The sequence below is a fragment of the Adelges cooleyi genome, unplaced genomic scaffold (genome assembly GCF_023614345.1).
Source record: "Adelges cooleyi isolate 19-005CV unplaced genomic scaffold, UGA_ACOO_1.1 ACOO_flye_CR_arks_rails_tigmint_CR_PRNA_574, whole genome shotgun sequence".
NCBI lineage: Eukaryota > Metazoa > Arthropoda > Insecta > Hemiptera > Adelgidae > Adelges > Adelges cooleyi.
Window position 1 is genome coordinate 378,882 of NW_026096268.1, and position 15,890 is coordinate 394,771.

Below are 15,890 nucleotides of genomic sequence, written 5' to 3' on the forward strand. Positions count from 1 at the left end.
ATCACTGAAGTTTTTACTAAGATTTTACTACTTAATAAAAAAAAGTAATGCAGTGCCTGGGGGTTATTTTAATATTACAACTTTGGTATTAATTTCTGAATTTATTTAATGAACAGCTCATTGCCCTCATAACAAAAATATATTAATAAAATGTAATCCTTTGTATTAATAAAAGTACATTTGTTTTATTTTAAATTAAGATTTTGAGCGAACCCAAGACAAATGTGTGGCAGACACTAGTAGGTATATTAATAGGTATTGTTGGTAGCCTGTAGGGCTAGATTAGACGCTACAATAATAATTATTATTGTAAGTCGTATGCTTAAAATACTAGAACTCTTTGCGCTAACAACACTGTTAAGGTACTTTACACAATATTGTATAATTTCGCAATTACCTGGAATCAGCGGTAAACACATTACCTATACCACGAACTCGGTGTCGTTTTCTTAAACGCAGTACGTGGATTGCTATTTTTTCAGAACTACAACCCAAGATAATACTATTGTGCAGACTGTAGAGGCATACAGGGTGTTGTTAAGATTTAAAAATCATAAACCCGTTTAAATAATAATATACCGTGTCCCATATTTACTGTGCCCAAATCACTGAAAAATAGACATTGCCATCGCCAACGACCATACCACGTTGAATACACCAGTTCTCGTCCGATCACTGAAGTTAAGCAACGTCGGGCGTAGTTAGTACTTGGATGGGTGACCGCTTGGGAACACTACGTGCCGTTGGCATTTTTTATTTTTTGCATTTTTAACTATAATTACCCCTTCCTTTTTGTAATGTCTACATTGCACCAAGCACAACTTAACTTAAAACTCAGATACTTTGTTGATTTCTTCTAATGCTAATCATTTTAGGTATATTTTTTATTTTAAATTAAACATTGACTTGTCATTTATCTTTATAGGGTATTTGAAGGTCTTGTTTTTACTAGGAAAAAAATCTATGTTATACAAATAAATACATCCAAAAAATAATTTTACGCCACAAAAATATTAAAAAATATAATTGTCTGTATAAAATATTATTTGGTTTTAGTTATAACTTATTATATCTTTGAAAATATTTGAGCTGAACTACGTACAACTTGTCTAAATTTTAGCAGCTTTTAATCTTGAAATTGTGCGTTGTACTATAAAATAAGGTACATATAAAACAGTGTTTTTATCTAGCTTGGTTTAGATAAGCATCTACTATTATTGTAATTTCTACTTTGTACACCCAAACTTAAAACTCAGATATTTTGTTAATTTTTTTTAATGCTAATAATTTTAAATGTTTTTTTTAATCTAAATTTGGACATTGACTTCCATTTACATCTGTTGGAAATTTTACTGGTTTTATTGACTGGCAAAATAAATGCGTTACAAAACTTATAGACTTCTATAAGAACAAATTTGTAACCTGTTAATTTTTTAATATTACAATTCCTGTATTTGAATAATTGACTAGACAATTATTATAAATAATAATAATATTATACCGATGGATGGTATAATTTTTTTCCTAATTTTAAACAGCTAATGAGAAAATTGCTCGTTCTGTGTTTGCGATAAGTAAACGGTGTTTTTGGAAAACGTACTTGGGATAAGCGCGCGTTAAACCGTTACAAATAATTTAGAGGGCCGTTTAATAGAATATTATGTTATAGTCTATGGGACGATTCGAATGTTTAGCTCGAACCCTCGACATCAAAAAAAGATTTGCTGCTCGATAAATAATGGACCTTCGTTGTGCTAGGGCATATTTTAATAACCGCCACCCTCATGTAATACATTCATAATCGCAGCAGCAAACATATACAGCGTCCATGTCACATTAGGGTGGTTTTCGGATTGACAGTTTGATTCGAAAATATGACTCGGTATCGAAAAGAGCCACCCGGAAGATTTCAATATGAAAAATGCATTAGCAAAGTAAAATGTAACGACACTCATAAAGAAAAATATTAATTAATGTAATTTTTTTTTTTTAATTTAGTCAACTAAACCCTAATCTCAACTTAAAAATTGACGTTAGCCGCCACTAGCCAGATTTATTTTAACAATCTTTTATCGTTTATGATTTACCAGCGATTGCTCAGCGTGAACATTTGTTAATTTTGGTATTTCTAAAGTGCATAATATAAATTATTATACATAGGTATATTAAGTGGGCACTGGGCACGCGACAAACTGTCATGAAGAACATATTGTTAACGAAAATAGAAAGTTCGCCAAATTGTGTGTATTTTCTTACACCCGGTCGACACGTGCATAGGATCTTGGACGTCAACTAAAGCAGCGCGTTTACATCATCACATGAGATTTTGTCAAAGTAACATGTCCGACAACGTTGTGTATTTTGGCTCAAAAGCGTTTTGCAAAACCATGTAATAATTGTTTTATTAATAATAAAAATCAACGGCAAACGATCGTTCGAAATAACTGATTTGAGTTTAGAATATTATTCTATTTTCACCGTCAAAAAAATATTTTACCTGCATTTATTTTAGAGGCTTATCAGAGCCAAGCTAAATAAAAAACTGTTTTTTATGCACCTACATTTATTTTATAGAACAAAGTAAAATTTCGTGATTAAAAACTGATTGAATTTAGATAACCTTCAGTTCAGTTAGTAACCTTCAGTTCAGTAAAAAAAACACCTTCTCGCAGCTCCTCATCGAAGCTAAAATAAATAAGAGATTAATTTCACAGAGCAATCTACTAAAACCAAAAACATGTCAAATACCCTACAAAGGTAAATGACAAGTCAATGTTTAATTTAAAATAAAAAATATACCTAAAATGATTAGCATTAAAAGAAATCAACAAAGTATCTGAGTTTTAAGTTAAGTTGTGCTTGGTGCAATGTAGACATTACAAAAAGGAAGGGGCAAAAATGCAAAAAATAAAAAATGCCAACGGCACGTAGTGTTCCCAAGCGGTCACCCATCCAAGTACTAACTACGCCCGACGTTGCTTAACTTCAGTGATCGGACGAGAACTGGTGTATTCAACGTGGTATGGTCGTTGGCGATGTCATAGATTATTTTTCAGTGATTTGGGCACAGTAAATATGGGACACGGTATATTATTATTTAAACGGGTTTATGATTTTAAAATCTTAACAACACCCTGTATGCCTCTACAGTCTGCACAATAGTATTATCTTGGGTTGTAGTTCTGAAAAAATAGCAATCCGCGTACTGCGTTTAAGAAAACGACACCGAGTTCGTGGTATAGGTAATGTGTTTACCGCTGATTCCAGGTAATTGCGAAATTATACAATATTGTGTAAAGTACCTTAACAGTGTTGTTAGCGCAAAGAGTTCTAGTATTTTAAGCATACGACTTACAATAATAATTATTATTGTAGCGTCTTAATCTAGCCCTACAGGCTACCAACAATACCTATTAATATACCTACTTGTGTCTGCCACACATTTGTCTTGGGTTCGCTCAAAATCTTAATTTAAAATAAAACAAATGTACTTTTAGTAATACAAAGGATTACATTTTATTAATATATTTTTGTTATGAGGGCAATGAGCTGATCATTAAATAAATTCAGAAATTAATATCAAAGTTGTAATATTAAAATAACCCAGGCACTACATTACTTTTTTTTATAAAGTAGTAAAATCTTAATTTTGAAGTTAAACTGTACTCTATAATGTATACTATCTGTTGTGTACGTGCAATTTGTTCTAAGCACTGTTTTTTGAAAATATGATTCAAAAAAAAACACAGTCAACCTTTTCTACATCCTCGAAACGGTATATTATATATGTCTCTAATTTAATTATATCGACTTAGAAGTTTGTGAAGTACGAAAGCTCCAAAAATAGTTTAGTGTGGCGTTCTCTCTAGACTTCAGTGCTTGTGGATGAATTCTTAAACATCAGTAAAATGTATGCGCCATAGGGCGAATTATAGGAAATTCCCTTGAGAACTTTCAATACAGGTCGGGGGGCAGGTAACAGGACTGGATTCACCGGGAATACATTTCTGGTGTCGTTCAAACCTTTTGGACGATCACTTTGCAAACGGTCCGATTTTCATTTCAAAACAGTCACACTTTGAATATTATATTTATATAATATACATAAAACATATGTCCCGCACGGTGTTCTATGGTCGACTATGTATGTGTTAGGGCTTAAGCTGCGTGCGACCTCGTGTTTTGTTATAACACTGTAATCTCTATGTATAATAGACTTTTTTTTTTTTTTTGGGAAGGGAGGGTATAAGTAGTACACACTACAGTATATTCTCGTCGGTATAATAATAATACTGAGCACGTGGTCGTGAAAATGCCGCAAGCTCCGTGTACAGCGTGTCCCTTTGGGTCCAGGTGTGTAGTTTTGGCATACTTTCATCCGGCTGCTGCTGGTGCTTGATGCTTCTGTACGGCGAAGAACCACGTGAGCGCGATACTATAATTGGTGTCGCTTTGAAACATGTGCGATGGTCGATGTGCCGGTCGTAGCTATTTTCATTTTCAGTCGCCAAGTTATATATATACGAATAATAATAATATATAATCTATACACAGAGGCGTCCGCGGCCTTAAGTACGCGCACATGTACCGAGTGTGTGTATTCTGTATGTATAATAATAATATAATAATATGTTGTGTGTCATGTGACTGCTGCACAAACGTGCGCCCAAAAGACAAGTAACAGCGATGGAACGGCCAAAAGCCAGCAGCCGGTTACATCTGGCTTGGCTGTACATGACGCGTACACTGTACATAATGTATAATATACACGGTGCACTCAGGATTAAGTTCCGATAAACTGTAAACTAAAAAGTGCCCACATGTCGCCAAAAAATAAAATAAACAGCTCAGAAAGTTGAAATTATATCGGACTACCAATCAATCGGTATAGAATCAGTCACTAAGTCTGCACGAAATGATTAAGAATAATATACTTGTGTTTTATTTTCTGCCCAAACTCATCCCAATAATGGGCACAGTTCTATACTGCTATGGATCAAAATAATATATTTTAGCTTCGATGCGTAGCTGAGAAGGTAGTGTATTTACATTAATGTTTTTTTATTTTTGACTGGACACATGATACCTTTTAAACCACTGAACCGATTTCTTCGTGTAGCAAATCTATAAATCAGAAATCGAGCCTGTAAGGTACTTTATTGTGCTAAATTTTTTAAAAATTCACCCTTTCCCCTTCAAAATTTAGGGTCTGAAAATTAGGCCAAAAGTAGATCTAGAATGGAACTATAACATATACAATTGTCTCAAAAATCTTTAGTTCAACTTTTTTTATTAAGGAATACCTCAAAAAAAAAAGGGAGAAATTACACTTTGACCGTAGTCAATTTCCAGGTTGCTATATGTGAGTGAAGCAACAGCCAACAGGGAATGAAAATATTTTCATTGTATTGTTAATTACGATGTACGGGCAACTATAGAAATACATTTTTATAGACAGACTATCAACCCTAATCGTATCCCCCCTAATACTAAAAATTAATTATTAAGTACATAATCGTCATTAGGTATAATTATTTCATCGATATTTGTACTTTTACCTGTGAACATTGAACTTCCTTACTTACACATCTACTTTTATTACTACTACTCACGTGTAATACATTCTTACCGTTCTGGTTTATTCTGTACTTGGTTTGGACTGGACTGGTTTGAACCTACTATCACAGATTCACATCGAAGCTTTCATTTAAAAGTGATTTTATCACTTTCAGTTATAATAATTCATGTAGACATGTGACCTAATAGTTCTTTAACTTATTTTTGCAATGAAAAAAAGAGTATGGCGAGCTGTTCGATGTAACATGGTTCGTTTAAAAAACCATTAAGACAAATATTTTAGCGATCGACTGTACAGCTGATATACAATATTGAGCTTGTGCATAATAGCAATTACCACATAGCGATTCTCTTACTCCCTCCCTCGCTAGCCTACTCGAAGCACGCTAATATCCATAATAACTGAACCGTATCGTAGACAACCTCAATAATTACCAATAGTTACGCAATGCTAGTACACAATAATATTGTTATAATATATTTTGTTCGGTTGACAGGAACCCGGCCGTTTGATTTGTTTAAAGAGATTATCGGGATCTATAGCCGTGTGTTTGTTTTGTCGGGTAATCCGGGTAAAAGACAATATTTTTTATATGTTGATACTTGTATTAGATTTCAACACCGCGGCACGTCCCTTACAGAAATCATGTCTCCAGAGTCCCGTCGGATAATATTATATACCGGTTCGGATAGGTCTATTAGCGGTCCTTGCTCGGTCCGACCTTCCCGCGGGATAAGCCGTCGTTTAAACACAACAAACATTCATACAGAAGAGCTGCTACGATGAGGGGTTATATATTATTATTATTATTATATACTTAATACACAAGCCTCGTCGTCGGGTGTGGCACGGCGTGTAGTGTGTGTACGTTGGGTTTTGAACCGTATGAATACAACAGTAAAAATATTGTGTACCCAATTTTGAAATACTAATAAAAATATAAAGTAAAAAAAAAAAAAAAACGCGATGACAATGAACGGAGTCCAATATATTATACTAGTCTATATAGGAGTCACAGGGTGAGGCAGTATGCGTTGGGTATGAAAATCCGGCAAAAAAAAAAAGAAAAGAGGTCCTTCTCTTCCATTGTCGTCGATATCGGTTCTAAAACGGCACTGCACCCGTACAGGTGTTCTGCGGGAGTACCTAGGATTTATTTATATTATTATTGTCGTTATTGGCTGTTATCTGTGTATTTTTTTTTTCTGCATCTTTCCAGTGTCGTGAAAGGCTTGTGTTGAACGGCCGTCAACAATTGACACATGCACGCCAGCGATAGAATAAACATACCAATATACGTACAAGATGATATACGACCACGACCTAAGTAGACCCATGCTTTTCTCCCCCCTCCACCCCGAACTCCTACCAGTTTTTGAATGCCCAATTTAATCACACACGTGCGATTACAGCGTACAAACATATTAATATTATTCTATACCGGTCGGCGGCCACACGTTGTTATTCGAAAATAATATTATGTTTTATTAATCTCGAACAGGACATCCGACGGTCGACCCGTAGAGATTAGAAGAACACAAAAATCCATCAGCATTAGGTATACTCAGTTCTCGGTATCGAAATAGGACTTTTTCCAGCTAGTCGAGACCAGAATGTCAGGTCCGTCGACGAAATTAGGCTTCGCCACGTACACTTTACATTTCTCTCGTTGAAAAATAAAATTTGCTGTTACGAAGAGTTTGTTTAAGAAGAACTCTAAAAACGGAACACTCTAAAATTTGCACAAATGGGCCATAAGCTAAAATGAGTATCCTCGTGGGGGTGTAAAAGTCGACCAAGGCTTAAGAACAGCGGTGGATTAATGGTAACCGGTAAGTCATCAAATAAATCTGTTTGCCTTCTCCAGAGTTCCCTTAAAAGTTGTTTTGTCCATTTTTCAGAGTAATAATCCTTAAAGCTTCTTAGCTTTAATCCAAAATTAAAAAATGAACGACCCAACAGTATAATGAATGTTAAAAATAATGCTATAATGCTATACTTATATTTTGTTGCTCTTATTTGTATTATAACAATAAAGACAATGGCTGAGGAGAATGAGGAAGTCCCAATGACGGCCATTGCGAACCCAATGTTAAATTCAAACTCAGGCATTAGTCCAAGCCAACGTCTACTTGATCTACCCATTTTCGACCCCTATCCGACTTAGTGTTTTTGCACTTTTTGATTTAGGAGAACGGAAAGCCTTATTAAGGCGCAATGGATAGGCAATATTTGACAACAATTGAATATAGTATTCAATAGCAGTTATAAATGTGCCGACTAATTTCATGGTGAAAAAACATTAAATGTTTCTAGTTATAAAACTATTTAATGTTATTTTTCTTCTAGTTATGACGATAGTTTGATAAAAAAATGACTTTCGCAAAAGTCGTTTTCTGGCGTATCTATTGGTAGAATTTCAATTTTTTTTTAAGCTTAACTTACAATTTTCTCTGTGCAAGGAGCTAGAGGGCCGAATTTTGATTTAGCTGTTAGAAAATCAGTAAGATTTAATAGAAAAAATAAAAAAAAAACAAACGCTTATAATACAATTTTGAAAACAAAAATAAAAAAATCGGCCTTTTAGCTTTAGGCCCCGCAGACGAGATTATAACAAAAACATTATTCCATATTTTCCTGCATAGGTTTTTTACGGGGCTGTAATGAGAATGTTTTGGTCGGGCCGTGGATCGCCAACAATCCATTTGAGTTATTTTTGAAGTGTGTGTGTAAAAAAACAAAGTCACATCTTGTCTGCACGTTGAACTTTGCACTCGGTACCGTTTCGAAAGCAGTCTTATCAAATGTATATATATACACATTTTATACAAGTACATATGTGTATGTGCTTAAAAAATGTACATAACGTCTCGAAGCGACACCTCGGCGGGATGTATGCACAACTAGTGTTCCGTTTTAAAATTAGCCGTTTGACGACACGGATCACATACACATACACCGCACACACACACGTGCTCTTTTCATCTTATCATTACACGAGACGGTGTAGTTTTCGAGTCACCGACCTGTACTTACAATACAGACCGCTCAAAATTTTGATCGGTCGGGTCCGCACAAAAACCAACGGTGTTCCCAGTAAAAAAGGATGAGTACCTATAATACAAGTAATGTATTTTAAGTATACACACCTAACGCCTAAATAGGATTTACAATTTTTTTTTTTTAAGGTGTCTGAGCACTAAACAGTGCTATAATAATTACACAGTTTGGATGCCATAATTGAGGGTTCAGTTCACCTATAACCTGAGTACTATGAACCAATAATAAAATTTAATAACTTGACGGTCACAGCTCGGGCCAGAAACGAAAAGGATCTGGTCATAATATTTTTGGACCGTAGACCACATCTCGTGTATACGGTGTAAATTGAATTGGCTTTTAAATATTGTGTAGAGTAAAAAAAAAAACAAAAACATACTTACTCATATCTTCAATATCCAATTATCACGAGGAAAAATAAATAATTAACATATTGAAAATACTCACGATGAATAGAGGACGTCGAAATCTATAATTATTATAAACGTACCGTTTTACTAATGGTTTTTGGAAACTGATTTTCAAAAAAAAACGTGCTCGGAACTAATTAATATAATTAGGTTCTATTTTAGTATACTCATCGACAGTCTTACTAGTCGCTTGTTTCCAACTAAACGTAAGTGTTTACTAGTTAAAATTATCATGTTTGGAACGTTAATTATGTTACATAATATTTTGTTGTAGGTCTATTCGGTTATAGTTGTAAATTAGACGGTTGGACGATTTTTAATATCGCATAATATTCAAAACTGACCCTAAACAATTGTATATCAGATGTAAATACTGGAAATCTGATGTTCTTTTCCACAACACTAATCATGTTGTGGATTGTGTGTTAGTTTGGTAGAATGTAAAACAGTTTTTTGGCCAGTGGATATAATATTATGTTTTTTATTTCCTTTTCAGGTCATCGAAACCTATTCTCTTATCGGTGCCCATTCTCTATGATGTATAGCATACAATAACAACGGGGCACGATTGAGTTTCTTTTTTTCTCCTACTTCTCTGTCTCTTTCTCTCCTACCTCTCTTGTTTTTTTTCCACAACACTATATACTGTGGTTTAACTGTACTTTCGGTCGGTGCAGTGTAACAACATACCGTGTAAAAATGCAACACCACATTCTCAGTTGAAAAATGCGTTCAACGTGCTGCATTGATCGCTTTTTTTTTATCTTTTGCGGTTGGAGTCTTTCAAACTAACAATAATTATTTATGTGGCTGTACTGCATTCGCTTATGTTAGGTTAGGTCACGTTACACCTTTGTTGGATGTACAAATAAACTGATGTACTTTGGTCCTAGTTCCTAGTTGTTCGTTCAGCGTTTTATCGATGGATAAACTATAAACTAAAATTAAAAACCCAAGCCAATCAAATGTCTAGTCCTTAATTGCTATAGCCTATATCGCTGTGTAAATATCATAGTATATTAAGTATTTAAAGATTGTTATTGAGAAATTAGGTTTTAAAATTAGGAAAAAAGTGCTCATTCTTGATCAAAACATTTTCTGCCATGATAATTACTCGAGGATACCTAGATCTGATATTATAGGTGTAACCTATGCACAACATTATTATTGGTAAAGAAAAACAGATTTTGAAATAAAGTATGATTATAAGAGAAATTTTGAAATAAACTTTTCACTAAACTACTTTTAACTTAAACTAGTTTTCAAATGAATCAACTTTGGCCAACTTTTGTTACTGACGATTTTGTATATTTTATTTCTCTTAGTTCTTGTCCTTAATAATTATTTTCAATTCCTCACGGTTTACGTCATCGTTTACTCGAAAATGGTTAAACTCGTTGTAAGTTTGTAGTTATTTTCGATGCTTTTGTATTAAAAACATTCAAATCCCATTGAGATTATTATATTTTTGGAAAATTCTAAATATTCCTATCGCACATATTTCTATATAATATTTCTACCGTGTAGATAGTTTCTCCCAAATGGCGGCCTCTCAAGACACCGCCGACACAATATAATATTTCGTAAATACTATTAGTACACCTTATAATGGTCGGAAGACGCCTTGAAATGTTCATAATAATAATTATAATGACCTTAATAGTTAGACGTTGCATAATGAAGTAAATAATATGGGTTTTTTTTTGGTGTCTTACTACCGAGTGTATATACACCGTAAGACACGGTACGAATAAATTAATAATTAATATACTGAACTTACTTGTTCTCGAGCTCAAGACAGGGAAATATGCGTTTGTACGACCGTCCACAAAACGAATACAATCTACTATTGCGATATTGTACACTACTGTAAACTTAATATTATATGATTTTTGTAATTATTCAATAATTGTCGTGTTCTTGGAAATCAATAAAAACTTAAATCGATAAGAATAAAAAAGCGATTTTATTTTTTTGTATACACGCTGGTCGAAAATTAACGTTACAGATGATAATTATGTAGAAAAATAAAAACCGCACGTGTCTTCCCGAAATTTCGGTGTTGTCATCATCAATGTTAGTCAATGATTAGAAACGAAGTGTTAATTTTTTTTTTTAATTGGAGAAAAGGTAACTTATAGTTTTGTCATAAAGGAATATGAATTGATAATATTAGAAGAATTGCCGGTCGTTTATGTGTAACTTTTTTTTTGTGGCTTGACCCACGATACTGTTAAAACCACAGGACCCATTTATTCATGTGGCTAGTCTATTGATCCGAAATTAAAACAATATTTACCTTACCCTTCGAAGTAGAGAAAAACGCCCTAAAAATGTATATATTTATTATTTGTCATCTTTTGAACAAAGTCTAATTACTTTGAAACTCTTGTGGGATATTTTTTAGAGTTTAGATGTACTACCAGCATACGCACAGTGCAAAATCAGGTACAATATCACCATAAACTTTTTACCCAGAATGGTTGGAAATTATGTTTTTTTTTTCCTGTAGTTTTTGGACAATAATAATTCCTATATATATTTACCTACATTGTAACTTGCTGATATTTATTTCGTGAAATTTTTAATGTTTTTATATATATTAAACATTTGTATGTGCACGAGTAACAAATTTATCATACGTCATAATGTCAAGACAATATTCTTTTTTTTTAACTTTGATGGGTGTTTTATACAATATTATAAATTTCCCAGTTTACCGGGTAAAACATTCAGTGGATTACTTTACCGTCGCTGGCTAATGTTCTATTAGCAACTTAAGATAACGCTGCCTATTTGATAGTTTAGAGTGGACCGACGGTTAATCATTTTTATAATTATTAATTGTATCGTACATGGGAGATGTTGTCGACGAGGCGAACGCGGTGTATACAAACGGGCACGATGATATTGTGTTTCCGTCGTCGGTTGCACGTGCACTATTACAACGAAAAATTGTGTGTTGTAAGCGAAGTGGCTTGACACGGATTTTCTCTGCGGAGTTGCTCGTTCGGTTTTTTTATTTAGTTTTTTTTTTTTTATCTCATTATAGTCACACTATTGGCCGAACCCGGTTCGCGTCCGGTTCGGAGAGCTCAGCAAGATTGGTTTTTTTTTTATACAACAACACAAAAAAACACTGACAACTTTTTCGACCTTCTAAAAATTACTGTACACGTCAAAACAATTTTTTGCTAGCACCTTCAATTAAAAAATATAATGTAGTATAGTGACTAACTGTCATGTCATCCGAATTCCAAAACGACTGTCACCATATTTCCATATATATATATATATATATATATTGCTGTTTTTACCTTCTAAACCCTTTGCAGAGGTAATGGGAACTTATAAAATAAAGTATAAAATAAACACAGTTTGTACGTTTTTTGTTTGTAATATTTTTTTTTAATTGAATTCAAAGGCTAGTAAACTCAAGTAATTATTATACCCAAACAATATAAATCATTTAATAAAAGAAAACAAAAAAGAGTGGGGGAAAAAGAGCGCTAGATGCGCTTTACATAGTAATAATAATAAAATATAGTGTTATCTCGCGCATAATATTATATTTTATTACAATAATAATAATAATATATTATGTAGGATTCAGGTAAAAATTAATCCGTCCGCTTTTTACTCGGAGGGTCGCATAAATATAATATATTTTTTTATAATTTCAGTTTTACTAGGTAAAAGGTACCGAAAAAAAAACTATATAAATACTAAAACCTAGGCTCTACATCGATAGGATCACAGACATAACGAAAAAAATATATATAATAATAAAAATAATAACAATATTAGGACCTTTAGCCTAAATCTGTACAACTAATAAAAAAAAAACGCGCTTTAACATAAACAATACAAAAAAATTAAAAATAAACAAAAGTTAAATGAAAAAGAGTTCGTAAACTCAACGCATGTCTATTATAATTATTAATATTTAGTTTTGTTTGTTTTTTTTAGCATTTTTGGAATGTGTCGACAATGATAATTTATCGAAAATAATAATAATAATAGTATTATTATTAAAATTTCTTCGTACTCAACTGAATATTTGGTCGACGAATAGTACACGTCTTGTGTCGGCGAACGTGTTTGGTGGATATGATGAGCGACGTTTTTTTTTTTTGTATTTGTTTGTTTCTTCATAAAATATTTAAGTTCTAATTAAAATTAAAAAAATTGTGTTCGTTTTTAACAGCTAACTGCTCTTGATTCCGGCGAATTCGACAGCTTGTCTTGTGTCGAACGAGAGCCCAAGGTAGACATTGTCTGTAACATAAAAAAAAACAGAGACATTGTAGAAAAAAACAAAAAATACTTGTATTTTTGCATAAACCCTAAAACCTATAAAAAGGGTGCGGCGGAGGGGGAAGGCGATAAAAACGAATCGTATCGTGGTGAACGCGTTAAATGATAATATTAACTACGATAAATTTGGTCAGCGGGCAGCGGTAATTGCTACGGTTTTTGGGAAAATCATATTTTGGATTTTATGCTTCTGGTATTTCGCCAGATCGACAAATTTTCAAAATAGTTTCGACCAGAATTTGGAATTTTCAACAACGAATCTTCGTTTGAATACTTATTTATGATTTTATGGTCTATTATTATGTGCGGCGGGAGAAGAGAAAGCTTTGCGATTGTCGAATTTAATAACTATTTAGCAACACTCACCGGTTGGGCGGCGGAGGACGACGAGGTCGGCGGCTGTTGTTGATGGGCGGCCATGGCGGCGGCGCCCGTGTTGGCCAGCGCGTTTGGCGCCGTTATGATGCCCAACGGTTGCCGGACGGCGGCCGCCTGGACGGACGACGACAGCATGACGGCCGCGGCGGCCGTGTGCACGGCGTCCGCGTTCACCGACCGGTGATTCTCCAGCATGTCCTCCAGGTCGCAAATGTAGTCGATCACGTGGTGGATCACCTCCAGCCGGGATATCCGCTTGTCCTTAGGGATCAGCGGCACCAGATCCTTCAACTTGGACAGGTACTTTTGGATTTTCTCGTCTTCCAGGTCGCCGCGCTTTCGGTGCACTCGGCCGCCGGTCACGGAGCCGGATTCACTGTTACGGCACAACGGTACGGATTTCATGGTTTCAATGATAATTTCACGTCGCGAGCGAATAAAACGCAAAAGGAAAACGTGCAAGACGACGACGACGGCGAAAATGATAAAAAAAAAATAAATAAACTGGTAGACGCACTGCGTTGCACGAGTCACGGCGGACAATACTGACGAGTGCGGACGTTCGACGACGACTGGTGCGATGGGCCGGCGGCCCGGTGGTATTTATAGAGAGAGCGGCGGCGGCCGGCGTGGCTTGGCGGGACGAGGCGGTGGACGCAGACACTGCGAGGCCACGCCCGCGTCTCCGCGGCGGCGGCGGTCGCGGCGGTACAGATTGAATGGATTTCAAAGAGCGCGCGCGCACTCACAACGGTACGGCCGCCGCCGCCGCCGCCGCCATAAAAACGACGACGTCCACGACCACGACGACGGCGACGCGCACACCTGACACCTGCCTCGCGGCGGCGGCGGCCACCGAAAAATACCACAGAGGATTTCTCCCGCCGCCGCCACCGCCGCCCGTCACCCGTTCTCCCCGGGCTAGTTGGCGTGGGAACGCGAACTGGCAGAAGGTTCTTGATGATATTATAAATAATACAATAAAAAGACAACTATGGTGTTTTTTTTTTTTTTTTTTTAATTCAATTTTTATTAGATTTTTTTATTATCCGATTTAACGCGTGTGAAGCTGGCTTCTGCGGCGACTCGCCCTAAATAGCTATTACTCGACTTTATTTTACACATTACTGATTACGCTATAATAATATTATGAGCACCTCGCCGGCGACGTGACTCCACTCATCGCTGTTGTAAAATATACGTTTTATAAGTGTTCATAATACTACTCAAAAACGATAAAAACAACACACTTTTCCGACTACGCAATAACTTTTTGAAAAATAGTCTAATTAAACCAGAACTTCTGTGGGTTATTCTTTAGAATATAGTACCCACTATACACATACGCATATACATTGACGATGGACAACTCAATAAAATGTCATACTCATAAACCAATTCCCCTAAAAGGTTTGAAAACTTTTTCTTAATTTCACTTTTTTGAGTGTAGTTGTAATTGTAATACCTAATGTTTGATTAGAGGTAGATCTAGAATGAGGCTATAAAATACCTACGACATTTCCTCAAAAATCTATAATCCACAATTTTTTTATCGAGGAAAAAATCACACTAGCTTTAAATTACATTATCAAACCTAATCTACCGAAGACAATAAGTCTTTTCCAGTTTTTTCTCTTTTTTTTTTTTTGAACGTGAACGACAAAAATAAGAAAATTCTGATTTTATAAGATATAGAATATTTGTATTGTGCTAAACATTTTACAGTGGAGTAACTAGAATCTAAAGCGCCTAGGGGCAAGATATTTTTTGCACCCTACATAACATTTGAACGTGTACAGTACATTGCAATGATTTTAAGTAGCAAGGTAAGGTATAGGTGTAGGTAAGCGTTTAGTAATTCTTAAAATATGCTTTTGAATATTTTGTGTCTACTTAAAAATGAAAAAGAAGGAAAAAAATTAACGACACGAGTTAACGACAATGTTAATAGACATAATATTACCTACTCGCTTATACAATGGAATGAGTAATATACAACGTCACTCTAATCGTATACCGCACGTGCACGGTCTTAGATATAGCGTTAAGTCTGAAACGCTATTATAGAAACGGTTGAGAATTTTAGTGGCATATTATTCCCATTATATGCAGGTGCCTTATGCGGTCTTAAAAGTAGGCAGGACTCG

At 35.0% G+C, this 15,890-nt stretch overlaps 1 protein-coding gene and 2 non-coding genes across 3 annotated transcripts; 1 reads left to right on the forward strand and 2 right to left on the reverse strand.

Annotated features, from left to right (window-relative positions):
- The first annotated feature begins 630 nt into the window (after positions 1–630).
- Positions 631–749, forward strand: LOC126843852 (5S ribosomal RNA). Its single transcript, XR_007686497.1, has one exon. It is a non-coding gene; the product is annotated as a 5S ribosomal RNA (ribosomal RNA).
- A 2,166-nt stretch (positions 750–2,915) lies between these two features.
- On the reverse strand, positions 2,916–3,034 carry LOC126843856 (5S ribosomal RNA). Its single transcript, XR_007686501.1, has one exon. It is a non-coding gene; the product is annotated as a 5S ribosomal RNA (ribosomal RNA).
- A 9,563-nt stretch (positions 3,035–12,597) lies between these two features.
- LOC126842902 (protein extra-macrochaetae) lies at positions 12,598–14,330 on the reverse strand. The gene is made up of 2 exons (XM_050580120.1): positions 13,732–14,330; positions 12,598–13,326 (listed from the first exon to the last, which is right to left on the reverse strand). The coding sequence occupies exons 1-2, from the start codon at positions 14,146–14,148 to the stop codon at positions 13,249–13,251; spliced, it is 495 nt and encodes a 164-aa protein (XP_050436077.1). The 5' UTR covers positions 14,149–14,330; the 3' UTR covers positions 12,598–13,248.
- Between the last annotated feature and the right edge of the window lie 1,560 nt (positions 14,331–15,890).

Coding starts and splice junctions, on each gene's coding strand:
- LOC126842902 (XM_050580120.1), bottom strand. CDS start 14,148: ATGAAATCCGTACCGTTGTGCCGTAACAGTGAATCCGGCTCCGTGACC. Junction 13,327..13,731: donor CGTCCTCCGCCGCCCAACCG/GTGAGTGTTGCT, acceptor TTTATGTTACAG/ACAATGTCTACCTTGGGCTC.